At 45.2% G+C, this 19891-nt stretch overlaps 1 protein-coding gene and 1 pseudogene across 2 annotated transcripts in view; one reads left to right on the forward strand and one right to left on the reverse strand.

The window, feature by feature from the left end:
* The first annotated feature begins 937 nt into the window (after nt 1-937).
* SNRNP200 (small nuclear ribonucleoprotein U5 subunit 200) overlaps nt 938-19891 on the forward strand; it is a 33405-nt gene continuing 14451 nt past the window's right edge. Inside the window, exons 1-18 of the mRNA XM_081101390.1 lie at nt 938-1115; nt 1892-2055; nt 8749-8920; nt 9871-10063; nt 10824-10879; nt 11993-12091; nt 12893-13045; nt 13148-13247; nt 13411-13547; nt 13985-14068; nt 14159-14332; nt 14616-14753; nt 14966-15121; nt 15665-15835; nt 17420-17613; nt 17832-17955; nt 19098-19247; nt 19474-19584. Coding sequence (XP_080957516.1) covers nt 1071-1115; nt 1892-2055; nt 8749-8920; nt 9871-10063; nt 10824-10879; nt 11993-12091; nt 12893-13045; nt 13148-13247; nt 13411-13547; nt 13985-14068; nt 14159-14332; nt 14616-14753; nt 14966-15121; nt 15665-15835; nt 17420-17613; nt 17832-17955; nt 19098-19247; nt 19474-19584 — 2421 coding nt within the window. The 5' untranslated portion in view covers nt 938-1070. The remainder of the gene's footprint in view (nt 1116-1891; nt 2056-8748; nt 8921-9870; nt 10064-10823; nt 10880-11992; nt 12092-12892; nt 13046-13147; nt 13248-13410; nt 13548-13984; nt 14069-14158; nt 14333-14615; nt 14754-14965; nt 15122-15664; nt 15836-17419; nt 17614-17831; nt 17956-19097; nt 19248-19473; nt 19585-19891) is intronic.
* Nucleotides 7915-8567, reverse strand: LOC308526345 (solute carrier family 25 member 16-like; annotated as a pseudogene). The gene has a single exon. The product of its transcript is annotated as a solute carrier family 25 member 16-like (transcript).

Here is a 19891-nt window from a genome sequence, read left to right on the forward strand (position 1 = left end):
GGCTCAGGAGACTGCTATTGAGGATGACTTCATTTATTTTTCAAAAGCAAACAGGCTCTAAGTGCGGTACCCATTCAGCTGTTAGTTGCCATTCCACAGGTGAGAACTGTTGGTTGGGGGTGGGAGGGCAGGGGCTCTGTCCTAGGCCAGTGGTTCTCAACCTTGGCTGCACATTAGAATCGCCTGGGAATCTTTTTAAAATCCTGATTCCCGGGCCTCACCCTCCGGAAATTCTGTTTCTTTGTTATGGGGTGGGGCGACAACATGAGTCACAAAGAAAGAGAATTTCCGGAGGATGGGGCCCAGAAATCAGGATTTTAAAAAGATTCCCAGGTGATTCTAATGTGCAGCCAAGGTTGAGAACCACTGGGTAAGAGATTAAGTTAATTGTCTTTAAGGAGTTGATGCCCCGAGGGTCGTGCAGAGCCGTGCCGAGCCCTGCCGTGGAATGTGACAAGCGTTTGGGAGCGAACTGAGGGCCCAGCTGGCCGAGGGCTTCAGGTAGGGCAGGTGGGGTTGGGGCAGAGTTTTCTTCCAGTTCTTAAATTTAGAAGAGAAACCCAAAGGAAGACAGCAGTTACACACACTCACACTTCATTCATTCGATGGCTTCTTAGCTTGCAGCCGGAAGTGGGGCTAAGGGCCGTTCTCTGCCGGCATAATCCCAGTCAGCGGCCGGAGAGCAAGCGCTTGGGCCAGACCGGTAAGCAGGCCCGCGTTTGTCCTGAAGTGAAGAGTCTTGGGGGTCGAAGGCCGGAGCTCGAGGTGGGGAGAGAATTGATCCTGAGTCCGAAGTGGCAGGAGAAGGTCGGACTCAGAGTTCGGGTTCGGCTACCGGAACCGGGAATACGCCCTCCACAACGCCAGGCATCCGCCAAAGACACGCCCTTACGCCCTTACGCCCTTACGCCTTTCCGGCGCGCGACCCGGAAGCGGAAGGGAACTCAGGTCTCTTTGCCTCCGGAGCGTCTTCCCTGCGTTGGTCTGGCGGGAGGAGAGCCCTGAGCGCCTGGCCGCTGGGGCGTGCGGTTTAGGGGAGCGGGTCGCCGAGCCCCAGAGCAGCCGCCGCCATGGCGGATGTGACCGCCCGGAGCCTGCAGTACGAGTACAAAGCGGTGCGTGGGGGCTCGGGAGGACTCGGGAGGACTCGGGCTCCGAGCCCAGTGGGGAGGCGGGGGCCGGGGAGGCGGTTTCGGCCTGAAGGCCTAACAGTGGTTCTCAACCTGTGGGTCGCGACCCCTGGGGGGGGGGGGTCGAACGATCCTTTCACAGGGGTCGCCTAAGACCATCGGAAAACACATATATAATTACATATTGTTTTTGTGATTAATCACTATGCTTTATCTTCAATTTGTAACAATGACAATACATCCTGCATATCAGTTATTTACGATTCATAACAGTAGCAAAATTACACTTATGAAGTAGCAACGAAAATAATTTTATGGTTGGGGTCACCACAACATGAGGAGCTGTATTAAAGGGTCGTGGCATTAGGAAGGTTGAGAACCACTGGTCTGGGAAGACCGCAGGCGGGGGGGTGGGGGGTGGGGGGAGGGGGGGAGGGCAGCGGGGGGCTTGGGGGGATGGGGGCGGATCCGATCTCTGAGCGCGGTACCCGCCCCCTCCCAGATGTCACCCCAGCATGCCCAGCACTTTCCCAGGGGTGGGGTGGGGGCCGCGGTAGGAGCCGCATCGGTCTACTGATTTGCTTGCCCTTTGCTCACGTGGTATTATACGATGCTCTCCTCTAGGAAAACATCTTTTTATTCCGACTAGTGGTCATCAGTGCTTAGTCGCTCTGATTTTTACTTTCTTTGTTATTATCCTTGTGATGTAGGAATTGGCCCTGCTCACATCAGAGCTTTGATAATACTGTGATCTGTTTCAGAACTCGAATCTTGTCCTCCAAGCTGACCGTTCTCTCATTGACCGGACCCGTCGGGATGAACCCACAGGAGAGGTGCTATCCCTGGTTGGGAAGCTGGAGGGCACCCGGATGGGAGATAAGGCTCAGCGGACCAAACCACAAATGCAGGAGGAAAGAAGAGCCAAGTGAGTACCCAGGGGAGAATGATTTTTCTTCAGATGCAAAGACCATCTTCCTTTGAGCAGTTGAGCAGCATTTTTGCTGAAATGCTGGGTATGGGATGAGACATCAGTGGCATTAAAACAACATAGTGAAGGTAAAACAACATGAATTTAGAAGGTTCTTTGGCCATAACAAGTGTCCCTGAAGTGGAAAACAACTTTTAGACTTTTATCCCATTACATTTGAAAAAGTATTTGCTGTCCTTTTTTTCTTCTTCTTTTTTTAGGAAGTTTAAGGAAGATGGCAGAATTCACCTTCTTATGCCCTTTTAAGTAATTTTTAAGAAGTGATTTAAGTGGAAAAAGGTGTTTGCACCTTATCAGATGTAAATCACCCTATGCAAACACCAGCCAGCTAAAACCCTGAGTGATCCTTGAGCTTTGGTTTGCTACCAAAACTACTCAAAAAGTTAGTTTATATTTGGTATAGTACAGTTCATCTCTATACAGTTTTTTAATCAGGTATATATATGAGAAAAATCTCTAAAATCAGTTAATGCATCAAGTAAACTCTATGGTCTTTGGATATATAAAAAAATAAAATAAAACCCTGTTGTCTTCAGCAGCCTACAAACAAGAGTTCTTGAACATATGGACAAATTACTTTTCAAATGCACCCTTGATTGTAGTGTTGAAGTCTGTACACATCAGTACTGAATCCAAAATGCATTAAGAAAGGAAAAGAATTAATTTGTTTAGTGCCGAAAAAATTCATAGGACATTTTTACCTTTGATCTGTTTCTTCTTCCCATGATTCTCTAAATCAGAGGTGGGGAACATCTGGCCCTGGGGCTATATAAGGCCTGCAAAATCATTTGGTCTGGCCCTGCCAAGGCAGTAGGGGTGAGTTAATTAAATGTTTTTACCAAACATAGCAAGCTAATTTTTAAGTTGATAATTTTGTATGTCCTGAGAATGATGTTATAAATATCCAAATGGCCCTTGGCAGAAGAAAGATTCCCCACCCCTTTTCTAAATCTACTCAGATGTAGATATAGACATGTAGGTAAATGTGCATACATAGGAGCTATCGAAACATATCACTTTTCTAGAGTCTGCTTTACTATGCTGTATAAATATTTCAATATTTTAAGTCATTCTGAGTTATATAAAAGGTTTCAGCACAATAAGAGGATATAAAGGTCATTTTTTTAGTGAAAAGATCAATTACAATCATTGTGCCATAAAATGCCCCCAGGAGTAAATAGAGAAGTCATCACATTTGAAATTTTAAACTCCACATACCCAACCCCAGTTCATTGCTAATTTTATTTATTTATTTGTTTGTTTATTATCTTCATTATTGAAAGTATTACATATGTCCCTTATTTTCCCTCATTGACCCCCCTCCAGCCTGCCCCAGGCCTTCACCACCCTATTGTCTGTGTCCATGGGTTATGTATCTGTGCATACAAGGTCTTTGGTTGATTACCCCCACCCACCCACATGCCCCTGCCTTCCCTCTGAGATTCTGCACTCTGTTTCATTCTTCCATGTCTCTGGATCCACTCCATTCATCAGTTTATTCTGTTAATTAGATTCCACATATGTGTGTGCGATCATGTAGTACTTGCCTTTCTCTGACTGATTTCACTTAGCATGATACTCTCGTGGTCTCTCCATGCTGTCTCAAAGGGTAAGAGATTTTTCTTTTTCTTTTTTTTTACAGCTGCATAGTATTCCATAGTATTCCATGTACCACAGCTTTTTTACCCACTCATCTACCGATGGGCACTTGGGCTGTTTCCAGATCTTAGCTATTGTAAATTATGCTGCTGTGAACATAGGAATGCATACATTCTTTCTGATTGGTGTTTCAGTTTTCTTAGGATATATTCTTAGAAGTGGGATCACTGGATCAAATGGCAGTTCCGTATTTAATTTTTTAAAAAAATATATTTTATTGATTTTTTTACAGAGAGGAAGGGAGAGGAATAGAGAGTTTGAAACATCGATGAGAGAGAAACATCGATCAGCTGCCTCCTGCATACCTCCCACTGGGGATGTGCCCGCAACCAAGGTGCATGCCCTTGACCAGAATTGAATCCGGGATCCCTCAGTTCGTAGGCTGAGGCTGTATCCACTGAGCCAAACTAGTCAGGGCCATATTTAATTTTTTGAGGAAACTCCATACTGTTTTCCATAATGGCTGCACCAGCCTGCATTCCCACCAGCAGTGGATTAGGGCTCCCTTTTCTCCACATGATCGCCAGCGCCTGTCATTTGTTGATTTGTTGATGGTAGCCATTCTGACAGGTGTGAGGTGATACCTCATTGTCATTTTAATTTGCATCTCTCTGATGATCAATGACTTTGACCATTTTTTCGTGTGTGTCTTGGCCGTTTGTGTGTCCACTTTGAAGAAGTGTCTATTTAGTAGGTCCTTTGCCCATTTTTTAAATTGGATTGTTTATCTTCCTTTTGTTAAGTTGTATGAGTTCCTTATATATTTTGGGTATGAACCCTTTATCAAATGTATCATTGCTAAATATGTTCTCCCATACAGTGGGTTCCCTTTTCATTTTGTTGATTGTTTCTTTTGCTGTGCAGAAGCTTTTTGCTTTGATATAGTCTCATTTATCTTCTCCTAAGATTCCTTTGCCCTAGGACAGTGGTCGGCAAACTCATTAGTCAACAGAGCCAAATATCAACAGTACAATGATTGAAATTTCTTTTGAGAGCCAAATTTTTTAAACTTAAACTATATAGTAGGTACATTGTTATTAACTTAATTAGGGTACTCCTAAGCTGGCCTTTGCTAAAAACGTCCTCAATCTGATTGAGGTACGTTCGCTGAGGTTGACCCCTTCCAACTCTCCCACCCACACTCGTCTTGTATACTTGTTTCGTCTATCTCCTTTCGTTCATCCTCTCTATACGTCCAAACCATCTCAACATACCTTTCTCAATCCTCGACAATACATCTTCTTTCACTCCACAATGTTCCCTAAAATTAACTTAATAAACTTTACTTAAAGTTTTAAGTCAGCTTCGCATTGTACGTGCGCACCCGCATGTGATATTTTGTGGAAGAGCCACACTCAAGGGGCCAAAGAGCTGCATGTGGCTCGCGAGCCGCGGTTTGCCGACCACTGCCCTAGGAGGTGTATCTGTAAACATATTGCTACGAGAGATGTCTGAGATTTTTGCTGCCTGTGGTTTCTTCTAGAATTTTTATGGTTTCCCGACTTATATTTAAGCCTTTTATCCATTTTGAGTTTATGAGTTTATTCTTTTGTATGGTGTAAATTGATGGTCTAGTTTCTTTTTTTTGCATGTATCTGTCCAATTTTCCCAATACTAATTGAAGAGACTGTCGACTCCATTGTATGTTTTTGCCTCCTTTGTCAAATATTAATTGAGTGTAATGGCTTGGGTCAATTTCTGGGGTCTCTGTCCTATTCCATTGATCTATATGCCTGTAATTCTGCCAGTACCAGTTTGCCATCCTTTTAAAAAAACACAGGTTTTTATTTTAGAGAAGGTATGGAGAGATAGAAGCATTGATGAGAGAGAAACATCGTTGGCTGCCTCCAGCATGTCCCCCATCAAGGATGGAGCTGGAAACCCAGGCATGTGCCCTGACCAGGAATCAAACCAGTGACCTCCTGGTTCATGGTTCATTGCTCAACCACTGAGCCTCACTGGCCGGGCTTGCTGTCCTTTTTATTGATAACATAACTGAGATACTTATTTTAGACATCTGATAACAATATTTGCTACAGAGCAATCCAGAAATGAAAATATACAAAAAGTTTTAGAAACATATGTATTTCTGCCTGCATGTACACTTACAAATCATACAAAGATGCATATTTATTTTAAAATAAATACTTTGAAAATGAAACCAGTTCATCTAATTTTTACCAAGGTGTGACAAGAAATCTTTTATGCAAAAATAAAAATCCAAGCAGAAATAACACTTTGAACTTAGTTTTCTAATGTCTTAAAAATTAAATTAGTTCTATAAATTACTATTTTTTTTCATTTTACACATTTTATTTATTTTTAAAATTTAAATTGTTTATTGTTTGAAGTATTACATGAGTCTCCCTTTTCCCCCATTTACCTCTCCCTGGCTGCTCCCACCCCCCAGCACATGCCCTCACCCCCCTACTGTCTGTGTCCATTGGTTATGCTCATACAAATCACTATGTCTGAGGATAAAACCATAACTGTTCCTCTCCCATTTCTGTCATGCTTATACTAAAACATAAAAGTACTCTAAAAACAATACATGAAATTCTTACATTTTAAACCACTTTAATATTAAGGATAACAATTCAAATCATTACTTATTTTTAATCTTCACTTGAGTACATGCTTAGATAGACAGACAGACAGACTCCATGTGAGAGAGAAACACCGATCTGTTGCCTTCTGTACATGCCCTATCTGCGGATCGAATCTGCAACCTAGGTATGTGCCCTGACCAGGAATCGAACTGGCAACTTCTCAGTGCATAGGATTATGATCATCCAACTGAGCCACTCTGGCCTGGCCGACTCAAACCATTTTTACATTTCTACTTAAGTTTATATTGCACTAAAATTATTTTACATGGAAGTGCTGGTTGATGTATCATGACAATACTTTAGAAACAGTCTTTGACCTTTCCATCTTTATTAATGGATGTTTCACGGTCTAATTAAATACATTTTCTAGTATGCACCAAATTATCTAACAAAACAAATCTACAATGCTAATCTATTTTGAGAGCAGATAGTCAGTATTTACTATTTACTAGGAATAACTTTTTTTTGTGTGTATATGGGAATAACACTTGACCAATACCTGAAAATTCTTCATTTATTGATGAGCCTCTATTTGACTGCTTTTTAAATACAGCATTTATTTTCTTGAAAAGAGAAAAAGTGTTTGTCCTTTTATTCAGTGGAGCAGAATTCCTTTTAAAATTGATTTCAGAGAGAGGAAGAAAGAGAGAGATAGAAACATCAGTGATGAGAGAGAATCATCCATCAGCTGCCTCCTGCACATCCCCTATTGGGGATGAAGCCCCTAACCCGGGCATATGCCCTGACCTGGAATCGAACTGTGACCTCCTGGTTCATAGTTTGATGCTCGACCACTGAGCCACACCAGCGGGCAGTGGAGCAGAATTTTAAGAAGAGAAATAGTAAGAATACTATTTCAATGCTGGCTTCTAAGCTATGGCTTATATAACTTAAAAGTTCAGTTCTCGTCATGCTCCTGCAAAGTTTGTTACAATAATAATGATCAATATTAGAGTCTTTGAAAGTCATGATTACAATGAAAAGCTTGGGACAGCATGATAAAGCTAATGGCAACTTCTTGAATCCCATTTTAAGTTACTTTTATGTCCAAATAACACTTTTGAATGGTTTCAAATAACCTAATTCTGTGGTCGGCAAACTGCGGCTCGCGAGCCACATGTGGCTCTTTGGCCCCTTGAATGTGGCTCTTCCTAAGCCTTAGGAGTACCCTAATTAAGTTATTAACAATGTACCTACCTATATAGTTTAAGTTTAAAAAGTTTGGCTCTCAAAAGAAATTTCAGTCGTACTGTTGATATTTGGCTCTGTTGACTAATGAGTTTGCCGACCACTGACCTAATTGATTAGGTAGCATCAGTTTAGGATTTTTTTCCAATGTTCTATGGTGTAACTTTTGGCATCAGAAGGTATAGTAACCACTTTGATTTGTGATTAATAAAAATTCAAGTGCTGAAATATCAGTGATTCCTGTGACAGGATAAATATCCCCTTTCAATTTGTTTGCCCCAAAATTAAAGTAACATTTTATTTCTCCCTCTAAGAGTTTATTAAGGAAAGAAAATTTTTTTCAGCTGAAGTGAAAAAGTTGCTTCATAAGTTCATATGTTGTTGTAAAAGCCCCTGCTTGAGAGGGAATGCAGCGAATATAGTTCAGAGATAAACCATGATATAATCCTTTTCCAGTTCCATGGTGTCCATAGGCGTATTTCATAGTCTCCGGCATGGTAAGGTACTTTTCAAATTCTGGAAGAATAGTTCCTAATGGCACTCGCCTATGAGCGACATCAAACGAGTAGGATATTGTCTGTGCTATTGCTCCAGCAGCGCCACCACAAGGAAAGTTTATGTGAGTTTTCAAAACACACATTAGGATTGTCTGATGAAGGTCTGCCAAGAAGGGTATGTGCATGGGAAAGCCCAACACTCTTTAAGGTATCAAAAGTAAAAAGTGAAACAACTGCATATGGAGCCAATCCTAATATAGTAGGCTTCAGGCCTCTAAAATCCAAGGAAACTGCCTTCCCTTGCATACATTGTTTTGAGTGCATGCATATGCTGTGTGTATTCCTCTTCCACCTGGAATTCTGGGTGTACTCTAACCATGTCAGAGGTATGCTGTCATACCTGCCATGGATCCAGCCATTGATCTGTACACATAACCAGAAATTCCCACATTTGTAGTAATTAATGTTTATAATGCTCAAATGCCATAAACTGGATTGCACCAGTAACTCCTGTAAGTGACTAAGGCCAAGTGGGGATGACTTACTGAGGTACAGATTCATGTTCTAAGATATTACCTGTGTTCCATGGAGCTGAGGGAGAGGAGTGGGGCCTGATTTAGTCTTGCCTTTGGGAGGGAAGGTTCTGCCTACTCACCATCACACTGTGTGTCCGTTAGGCGAAGAAAGCGTGACGAGGACCGGCACGACATCAACAAGATGAAGGGGTACACTCTGCTCTCGGAGGGCATCGATGAGATGGTGGGCATCATCTATAAGCCCAAAACCAAAGAAACTCGGGAGACTTACGAAGTGCTGCTCAGCTTCATCCAGGCTGCCCTTGGGGACCAGGTGAGGCAGCCAGAGGGTGAAGTCATGGTTTTGGAGAGGGAGGGAGTCACAGCTGGTAGGAGCCAGAAGAGCCTTGTCTGTAGAACCTTGTCTGTGGGCGTCCCTCTGTGGGCCGTGCCAGTTTGTTGAGACTTTATATGGGATAGCACTTTGCATGTCTTCTGTCTTACAGTCCTTATGTTAACTCTATGATTAGGTGCTGCTGACACTCGTTTTCAGCTTTATAGAGGAGAGCTGTGAGGCAAAGAATAGTTACATAATTTTCCCAGGTCACAAAGGTTGTATTTGCAGAGCCACAAGGAGAGCCCGGTAGTCAGTGTCCAGAATCTGCTCTTAATCCCACTGTATGTGTGGTGAGATTCAGGACCTTCATGAGTCTCAGAGAAGCTCTGGTGAGGCGGGTGCTAGAGGAGGTGACAGAATTACCCAAAGTTTGGTGGGCTAGAGGAAGACTAGAGTGCCTCTGCCCGCCTGGAGAAATGTGGCACTAGTGGAAGTCGTGTCCTGCTTCCTAAGACCACCTACCTAATCTTTTTAAAAGGTTATGTTTCCTTCAATTGTGTGACTAGCATTTTTTATTTAAATATATTTTTATTGATTTCAGAGAGGAAGGGAAAGGTGGAGAAAGATTTAAGTATCAATGATGAGAGATAATAATAGATCGGCTGCCTCTTGCACGCCCTCTACTGGGGATCAAGCCCACAACCTGAGCCTGTGCCCTGACTGGGAATTGAACCATGACCTCTTTGTTTATGGTTTGACGCTCAACCACTTAGCCACACTGGCGGGCACCGGTGGCATTTTTTATTAATGGTAATGAAACTGATCAGAATCTCCTATACAGGTTTTAAAGGGGTGTGACTCTTCACATCTGGTTATCACCTAAAGCTGGACTGTGGTGTGCAGCATCTCATTGTTCTAAATGTTTTTATTGTTTTTTTTACAACCAGCCACGTGATATTCTTTGTGGGGCAGCTGATGAAGTTCTAGCTGTCCTAAAAAATGAAAAGCTTCGTGACAAGGAAAGGAGAAAGGAGATTGACCTGTTGCTGGGGCAGACGGATGATACCAGATACCATGTGCTGGTGAACTTGGGCAAGAAGATCACAGACTATGGCGGAGACAAGGAAATCCAGAATATGGGTAACCGAGCTTTTTATGTCCTGCTCATATTAACTGATTGCTTGATGACCCCTAAATGTGACCTAGCTCCAGTCATTAAAACACCTGGATGTGTCAGTTCCCATAATCTGTTTGGTGTTTTTGAGGATTTATGATTGATGGATACCAGAATCCCTACAACAGAACCCATTTCTTACTCTGGACCCTTTTATTGTATAGAACACTAGAGGCCTGGTGCACGACATTTGTGCACTGGGAGATGGCGGGGTGGGGGTGAACTCTCACATTCAGGGACCCCTTGGGGGATGTCCACCTGCCGTGGAGGAGGGAGAGGCTCCCAGTACTGCAGCTGGGCTTGCCAGGAGCTTGGCTTCTGGCTGAGCGGCACTTCCCCTGTGGGAGCGCACTGACCACCAGGGGGCAGCTCCTGCGTTGTGTGTCTGCTCCCTGGTGGTCAGTGCACATCATAGTGACTGGTCATTCTGCCTTTTGGTTGATTTGCATATTAGGGTTTTATTATATAGGATGGGGGGAAATTGGGCAGAGCCTGGGGAACTCAAGTGGTTGAGCAAGCAGAGCAGGGTCACATCCAAGGTTGGCTGGTCAGAGGAGGCCTCATTGGTGGCAGTACAGATGGCTCTCTTATGTTGATCCTTAAGTGTCTGTGAGTCCTTAGACCTGAGATCTGTCCTGAGGAGAGGCAAGTCAGGTATTTGGGGAGAAAATGTGCTCTGTAGTGCCTCATTTCATTACCTGTTTCTCTAATCCCTCCCTGTTTCAGATGACAACATTGATGAGACCTATGGTGTGAATGTACAGTTTGAGTCTGATGAGGAGGTGAGCATAAAACAAATGGACCTAGTTTCTTCTTCTTTTTTGAAATTATCCTCTTCAGGTTTTATCAAGCAAATTAAACTTATAAATCAATGCAGTAATGTAAAATAAACTAAGTGCATCAGCAAAAAGAAAGATATACTGAAGGAGTATGCTGCCACATTTCAATCTTATTGTGATAATGTCCCACTGGTCAGTGCTGTGTCCTACTGCCAGTTTCAAAAGATGTACATTTGCCCAAGAGCATGGGCATGTTTTGTATGGTTGTTTTAAGTAACGGTTGCAGCAGCCACTGAGGTTTATGACCTAATCATATTTGCTTGACTGTAATTAAACAGAAACAAGGGGGCTCTTCAAAATCTTTGCAAAGTTGCCCTAAAATTCTCAGTGGTTGAATTTGGCTCATGAAGGGAAAATGCTGGCCTTGGAATATCATATCCTAGGACGGGAAGAAGGGGCAGCACAGAAGAGTCAGAGCACCAAGCTGGGAGTCAGGAGGTCTGAATTTTGGTCCTGTATCTTGGGCAGGTCATTTTGCTTCAGTTTCACTACCTATCGATGTGATGGAGTGAAATAGTTGACTGCTAAGCCTCTTCCTGCAGTACAAGTAATAAAATTTCAGAGTTTAAGTAGCAAGGACCTGAAAGAATGCTTTGCTTGTAGAACTCACTCACCTAACATATACTTATTATTAAGTGCCTGCTTTAAACATAATACTGTGCTGAGTCCAGAGTGTAGTGTGAGCTAGTGTGTGAGTAAAGATTGATGAGCAAGCCAAGTGTGGTCTGCACTTCTGGGTCCCAGCATGCTTCTGCAGAGCTCGTCCTGCTAGCTGCTAGCTCTTTTTTACATATACTGATTGTGTGTTTATGAGAGATTGGGGTCCAGTTGGTTGCCTTTGTGGACAAAGCAGAAAAGAGAGTAGACGCACCTTATGAAGCCATGCCACAAGGACTTAGAGTACTTGTGTACTGAGGTTATTCCATTAAATGTACTCTGGATAAGGCTGGACCTGGTCCCAGTTGTGCTAACTTATCTTAAGTGACTCGGGAGAGGTTCTGTGGTGATGTCAAAATCAGCTCCAAATCATGGGTTGGGTTTCGGCTCTTTCCACAGGAAGGCGATGAAGATGTGTACGGGGAGGTTCGAGAAGAGGCGTCCGATGATGACATGGAAGGGGATGAGGCTGTGGTGCGCTGCACCCTCTCAGCTAATGTGAGTATAGTCTTTCCTTGCCCACTGCTGCAGGCCAGTCCTTTCCCGTACCAAGGTCCTGTTACACCAGTTACTGAGCTCCCTTTTTATTTAATTGATTTGTTTTTTTAGAGAGAGGAAGGGAGAGGGATAGAGAGATAGAAACATTGATGAGAGAGAAACATCTATCAGCTGCCTCCTACACTCCCCCTACTAGGGATTGAGCCTGCAACCTGGACATGTGCCCCGAGCAGGAATCGAAGGCGACCTCTTGGTTCCTGGTCGATGCTCAACCACTGGGCCACACCAGCCGGGCTTGAGCTCCTTTTTTTAAAAAAATATATTTTATTGATTTTTTACAGAGAAGGGAGAGGGATAGAGAGTTAGAAACATCGATGAGAGAGATCGATCAGCTGCCTTCTGCACGCCCCCCCACTGGGGATGTGCTCGCAACCAAGGTACATGCCCTTGACCGGAATCGAACCTGGGACCCCTCAGTCCGCAGGCCAACGCTCTATCTACTGAGCCAAACCGGTTAGGGCTTGAGCTCCTTTTTTATAGTGTGGGCCGTAATAAACATTTAGTGTCTTTGTTTGCTTATTTGATTTTAGTCAGTCATCCTCCCTGACAAGGGCATGTATGGATGAGATATGTTGATGAGTTTGGTGTGTTCCCAAATTCAGGATAGCAGACATTTCTTTCTACTGGAAAGCTCTCTTTCCAGGGGTGGGCTGTGGGTGGCTAGTAGAGCTGCTTTGCAGGATGATGAGAAAGAAGTTGGGGCAGACAGTCGTGGGTGCTCAGTGCCTGTTACTTGTGCAGCTTGTAGCCTCTGGTGAACTGATGAGTTCTAAGAAGAAGGATTTGCACCCTCGGGACATTGATGCATTTTGGCTGCAGCGGCAGCTCAGTCGCTTCTATGATGATGCCATTGTATCGCAGAAGAAGGCAGACGAAGTGTTGGAAATCTTAAAGGTATGGCCAAGGTCATATTTTTGCATTTAGTGTATCTTAGGGGATGGACAGTGTGTGGAGCACATGTCTGTGCCTTTAATCCTGGTGTTTCCTTCTCTGCAGACGGCCAGTGATGACCGGGAGTGTGAGAACCAGCTGGTGCTCCTGCTCGGTTTCAATACTTTCGATTTTATTAAAGTGCTGCGGCAGCACAGGATGATGAGTGAGTCACAGTGGCCCTTCTGTAGCGTGTGTGCATGTGTGTCATGAGGCTATTGTTTTCATAGCTTCAGCATGTGTTTCGTTCATTTTCCCTTCTACCCCAAGGTTGAAGGTTGATTTTATTCACTGCCTCTCACCTTCTCTTCTACTTTTGCTGTTGACAGTTTTATATTGCACCTTGCTGGCCAGTGCACAGAGTGAAGCTGAAAAGGAAAGGATCATGGGAAAGATGGAAGCTGATCCAGAGTTATCTAAGTTCCTCTACCAACTTCACGAGACCGAGAAGGAGGATCTGATCCGGGTAAGGGCTGGGCTGGCTTTTCTGTCTGAGTCCGGAGCTAAAGTGTTTGCTTTGGAAAAGAGACATCAGTTAGAAGATTGCAGCATAAAGCTAAATGCGTACTAACTGGAAGATGAAGCAGTAAAGTGTTTATCTAAATGATTTGAGGTTTGTCAATGGTACAGATTAGAACCAACAAATTCACATTGGTGTGGTTGGGAGACCAGCACTGCAGGCCCTTTCCTGTTTGTGCATTGTGCATTGCTGCTTTAAAGCCGTTTCTTGCTTTCATCATCTGGTGGCCCCCGGGGCAGGTATCTGAACATAAAGGGCTGTCTTTCTGTTTTGGGATTTGCTGGTCAGCACCCGTGAGTCAAGCTCAGCTAAGGAGGGACTGAGAAGGACACGAACCTGGAGTGGTCATGAATCACCGACCTTTTTCTCTTTCCTCACTGCAGGAGGAGCGGTCCCGGAGGGAGCGCGTGCGGCAGTCCCGCATGGACACTGATCTGGAAACCATGGATCTGGACCAGGGCGGGGAGGTCGGTGTTCGGCCCTTTCCAAGGCTGTGGCGGGTGGAAGCTCATTTGCTCGGCCTCCTCACTTTGTATTTCTGTTTTTCCTGCTGTCAGGCATTGGCTCCGAGGCAGGTTCTGGACTTGGAGGACCTGGTTTTTACCCAAGGGAGCCACTTCATGGCCAACAAACGCTGTCAGCTTCCGGATGGGTCCTTCCGGCGCCAGCGCAAAGGCTACGAAGAGGTGCACGTGCCTGCTCTGAAGCCCAAGCCCTTCGGCTCCGAGGAAGTGAGTTCCTTGCTTCTCTCGGTTTTCTCCTCAGCTCACCTCCCTTCCCATTTGGATTTCAGCCCATTGACCCCATGTGGCCTTGTCTCGTAGACAGTTTATTCCGGAAGTGGAAGCTTTTCCATTCTGATTTTGAGCCCAGGGGACAATACTGACCCCTCTGGTATAGCCTTCAGTGGGGAGTGCATAGGGAGCTTGCCCGGAGATGTAGTCCTGGAGACCCCGCGAGAACACGGCCTGCTCAGGTGCCGCCAGTTCAGTAAGAATATCTTCCTTCTTTCAGCAACTGCTTCCGGTGGAGAAGCTGCCCAAGTACGCCCAGGCTGGATTCGAGGGCTTCAAGACGCTGAACCGGATCCAGAGTAAGCTCTACCGGGCCGCCCTGGAGACAGACGAGAACCTGCTACTGTGCGCCCCCACTGTAAGTACTGCCTGCTGCCGCTTTCTTGTGGAATGTGGTGTCTGTTTTTGGTGGCAAGAGGGTTCATCTCCACCTATACCCCCACTTCTTCATTCTTGGATTGGAGAGATGTGAAACGGTTGAATAAAATTTTTGGACGTGCTCTAGTCTGTTTTGGTGGTAAGTCCACAGGAGTTAGTAAACGGGCTCCTCATCCCTGGCCTCTGTCTCAGGGCGCCGGGAAGACCAACGTGGCCCTGATGTGCATGCTCCGCGAGATCGGGAAGCACATTAACCCGGACGGCACTATCAACGTGGACAACTTCAAGATCATCTACATCGCCCCGATGCGCTCCCTGGTGCAGGAGATGGTGGGCAGCTTTGGGAAGGTAAGAGTGGGGCTCCTCCAGAAGATGCTGTCTGCAGCGTCCCAGGGCAGGGGGCCCTGTGCGTCACTACTTCTGTATCAGGGCGTCTCTGCAGTGCCTCAGATGGCGTTTCCACTTCAGAGGTGGTACTTGACCCAAGTACAGAGTGTTTCTGAACCAAGAATGTCCTTGACCTGTTCTGGCCTTTACAAGGGTGTGTCGTCTTTCTGTCACCCTCTGCATAGCAGTTTTCTCCAGTCCTGGGCGCTGTTGGAGTAGCTCTGTGGCCCTCATGTGGCTGGGGTTGATAAAGACCTGCTGCTGCTAGACCAGGCCCTGTGATCTGCACGTTTCCATTTCCCCCTTGTGTGCGGAGCTCCCAGAGAGCCTTGGCTTCGTTTGCCCAAGTGTAAACTTGGATTTGTTCTTAGGTCGATCTAATTCACCTGCTGTTTCCCTGTTGGGTTGAACCTCCTGCCAATGCCCTGTGCTCAGACTTCTTAGACAGTTTGGTGCCAAGGCCCCCTGAAAGCATTCTTGCCTGACGTGCTTTTCCTCCACCAGCGCCTGGCCACATACGGCATTACTGTTGCAGAACTGACTGGCGACCACCAGCTGTGCAAGGAGGAGATCAGTGCCACTCAGATCATTGTCTGCACCCCTGAGAAGTGGGACATCATTACCCGCAAGGGTGGGGAGCGTACCTACACCCAGCTTGTGCGGCTCATCATTCTGGTAAGCAGGGGGCACTTGTTGGGGCGCAGAGACTAGTCTGGTCCAGGAACTTGTCTCCAGTCACTGGCCTCTGTAATGACCCCTGTTGTCAGCATTGCTTTTACCATTAAATGACAGTCTGCACTTCAGTGAGAATTTCCCAGTAGGTGCACAGAGATTGCCATATTATTCTTTATATCTTTTTTATGTCTGAAATATTCTGAGAGAGATGTAAATAGGCAAACGAAAAACTAATTGTTTCCTCCCAGAACATCCAAGAACTTTATAAGCAAATAGCCCATTTCCAGAGGGAATGAGTCAGGATGTTATGTTCCATAGAAGCTGAAGCACCCAGGACCAATGCTTGAGTGTGAGTGTAGTTTATGTTGTCTGGGAAAGCAGAAAGGAGAGCTCATGTGATGTTCAGTGATCCAGACGAGGGCCGGCAAGCTTTGGCTGCTGGTTTTTGTCTGTTGGAACACAGCCTTACCTATTGGTTAGCTACTGTTTACAGCTGCTTTTGTGCTGCCATGATTGAATTGAATATTTGTAATGGATTGTGGCCCATAAGCCGAAGTATTGAATATCTGGCCTTTTAAGGAAAAGTTTGCCGACTCCTGCTTTGGAGCCTTGCTGTTCAATCTTTTTTTTTTTTTAAAAAAAAAAATATATTTTTATTGATTTCTTACAGAGAGGAAGGGAGAGGGATAGAGGGTTAGAGACATCGATGAGAGAGAAACATTGATCAGCTGCCTCCTGCACACCCCCTACTGGGGATGTGCCCGCAACCAAGGTACATGCCCTTGACCGGAATTGAACCTGGGACCCTTCAGTCCACAGGCCAACGCTCTATCCACTGAGCCAAACCGGTCAGGACAGCTGTTCAGTCTTAATAGAAATACAGTCCCACCCTAGCTGGTTTGGCTCAGTGGATAGAGCACCGGCCTGTGGACTGAAGGGTCCTGTGTTCGATTCCAGTCAAGGTTATGTGCCCGGGTTGCTGACTCAATCCCCAGTGGGGAGTGTTCAGGAGGCAGCTAGTCATTGATGTTTCTATCTCTCTTTCCCTCTCCCTTTCTCTCTGAAGTAAATAAAAAAAATTAAAAAAAAAACTGCCCTGTCCCACAGTTCCTGAAATGCAGTGCGATTTTAATAAGGTCCCCTGCCGGTTTGTGTCCAACCCGAAATTTAAGCAGCCCTGCCCTGTGATCCACCATTGGATGCACAGTATCTTTTGTTCTTGGTGAGGGTGAAATCTCACCAGAGGTGAAGTCTTATTTGATATAAATGTGGTTTGATCAGAAGCTTCATTTGCAGTAAAGAAATACACCTTTGAGTGAAGTTAGGAACCACTTTACCTGAAGTATCAGATTTCCTGCGGTAAAGCATCGTTTCACTGAACGGTAGCAAAGTAGCTCATGGGAGAGTGTGTTATTTCTGGGGGTGTTTCATGGTGGATTTTGTCTCATCACTGCTTTATCCAGCTTGAGATCCCCTTTCTTGTCTGTATTTGGCATACTAGGTGTGTGCCTACAAAATGCGACTGCTCTCAGGAAAGGGCTCCATTTCTCTAGTCCTAGAGGCGATTTCTCTCTCCTTTCTCAGGATGAGATCCACCTCCTCCATGATGACAGAGGTCCTGTCTTGGAAGCTTTGGTGGCCAGGGCCATCCGAAACATTGAGATGACCCAAGAGGAAGTCAGACTCATTGGGCTGAGCGCCACCCTCCCCAACTACGAAGACGTGGCCACATTTCTGCGTGTTGATCCTGCCAAGGGCCTCTTCTACTTTGACAATAGGTATGAGAAGAGGTGGGGGAAGTTTAGCCAGGTGACATTCCTGTTGTGTGTTCCCTTTGCCAAGGAGCTCTGTTGGATTAGGTTTAGGAAGGGCCTTTGGATTTTGATGTGGTGTAACCTGAAAAAGAGGACTGGTGCTCCTGGGCAGTGAAGAGGACCATTTATTTTCTCAATATTTTGTGCCCAAAGCCTCATTTGTCTAACTGTTGAACTTGTAGCTTCCGCCCAGTGCCTCTGGAACAGACCTACGTAGGCATCACAGAGAAAAAGGCTATCAAGCGTTTCCAGATCATGAATGAAATAGTCTACGAGAAGATCATGGAACATGCGGGGAAAAATCAGGTCTGTGTGTGGTTTCTTATCATTTTTTGAATTCTGTTCTTTCAAATTCTGGATTTACTGATAATTAGACAAGGTTGACAAAGATAAAGAGAGAAGATATAACACAAATCACCAATATCAGAAATGAAATGGGATATTACACAAGCTGTTGCCATTGAAAGCAGATAAAGGAATACTCTGGGCACATTTGCACATAAATTTGACAACCTGGAAGAAATGCTCAATTTTTTCCAAAACTACCAACTATCAATACCTGTGCTCAAACTTTTCAGATAGTTTGGTGCCAAGATGATATAACTTAGATGACACAGGTAATATGACTCGTGCTATGAGCCATTAACGAAATTGAATTTGTAGTCTAAAATCTCCCAGAAAAGAAGTCCCCAGGTGCAGATAATCAGTCTGTCTCTCTGCATGACCCAGGGTCCTTCCGAAACAGGTCTGGGCGGCTTATACTAAAAGTGTAACAGTAAAAATGAAGATGAAAGTCAGTAGTGGAGGGAGCATTTTACTAGAAAGTAGGATGTAATTTTTTAATTGCAAACTGACTTTAGGCATGTTAACGAAGACTAAAAACTAAGAAAGAGTAACAGGTTATGTATTTGTTTTTGTCTGATAAAAAGCATTGCATTTAGGCGAGATGAATTTAGTGAAGAGGCAAATCTTTTCTTGGCACTAAATACTTGGAGGACTGTATTTCCTACAAAATGGTGCTTGTGTCATTTTGACCGTTAAAGAAATTGAATTTATAACGTGTTTGTATAAAGGGTAGTGCCTGTCATGTCATGAATATTTTAGCTGTTACTTTGCAGACACATGCTTCAAGTGGCTTTGAATCTTCCCAGGTGCCTGCACACAAATTCTTACTTGAGATTCCTGAGTGTGCATTCTCACTGTGTGTAAACTTGCTGTTAACGATGTTGCTTGCAGTTAGTTAGGTTTCCTAGCGCAGGACTCTCACTGGACTGGGTGGTTCATTCTCTTAGGGTCTTACAGCCATGATGAGGCTTCTGAGCCAGTACATTCCTGCCGTGGCTCCTCCTCAGGCCCGCGGCTTCGCTTATGCTGCTGCAGCCTCTGCGTCTTGCTGCTGGTGCTGTGTGAGCTGTGTCTTGACTGTGACAAACCTGGTTTCTGCTTAGGTGCTGGTGTTTGTCCACTCCCGGAAGGAGACTGGGAAGACGGCCAGGGCCATTCGGGACATGTGCCTGGAGAAGGACACTCTGGGTCTGTTTCTGAGAGAGGGCTCCGCCTCCACAGAAGTTCTTCGGACGGAGGCAGAGCAGTGCAAGGTGAGGAGAGACAGGCCGGTTCCTCCTCCCTCCCTGGAACCGGCTCAGTCGAGGTGTCCAGACAGTCCCTCCGGGCTGCACCCGGGTGCTGCTGTGTTGCGTTGCTTGTCTGCATGTGGTTGTGTGGTATAGGTTAGGCAAGGGGATCGTGGGAGGAGATGTATTCCTCCTTGGGAGAGGCCCCCAGCGAGGCTCTTCTCACCGCCTGTTTTCCTCTGTTCCTCAGAACCTGGAGCTGAAGGATCTGCTGCCCTATGGCTTTGCTATTCATCATGCGGGCATGACCAGAGTGGACAGGACACTCGTAGAGGACCTTTTTGCTGATAAACACATTCAGGTGAGGGTGGCTGAAGCACAGACTTCAGAGACCCAAGATGTCAAAGTTTGTGCCATACACTTGCACCTGTTTTTCGTTGTTTCTGGCGGGGCCTTCCTTGTTCACTCCCTGTCTTGGAGCCTGAGTATTTAACTGTCTGGTAACCCTAAGTTAGTTACTGTAGGTCTGCACTTCTGCCTCTTAGGTTTTTTAGAAACCTGAGAGGTTGGGTATTGACTAGATGAGGTGCCAAGGACTCCTTCCTCTTTTTCCGGCCACACACTGACAAGGGTGGGACCCTCCTCAGTCCTGCTGGAAGCTCTGGGGC

The sequence above is a fragment of the Myotis nattereri genome (assembly GCF_964212035.1).
Source record: "Myotis nattereri genome assembly, chromosome: 10".
Classification (NCBI taxonomy): domain Eukaryota; kingdom Metazoa; phylum Chordata; class Mammalia; order Chiroptera; family Vespertilionidae; genus Myotis; species Myotis nattereri.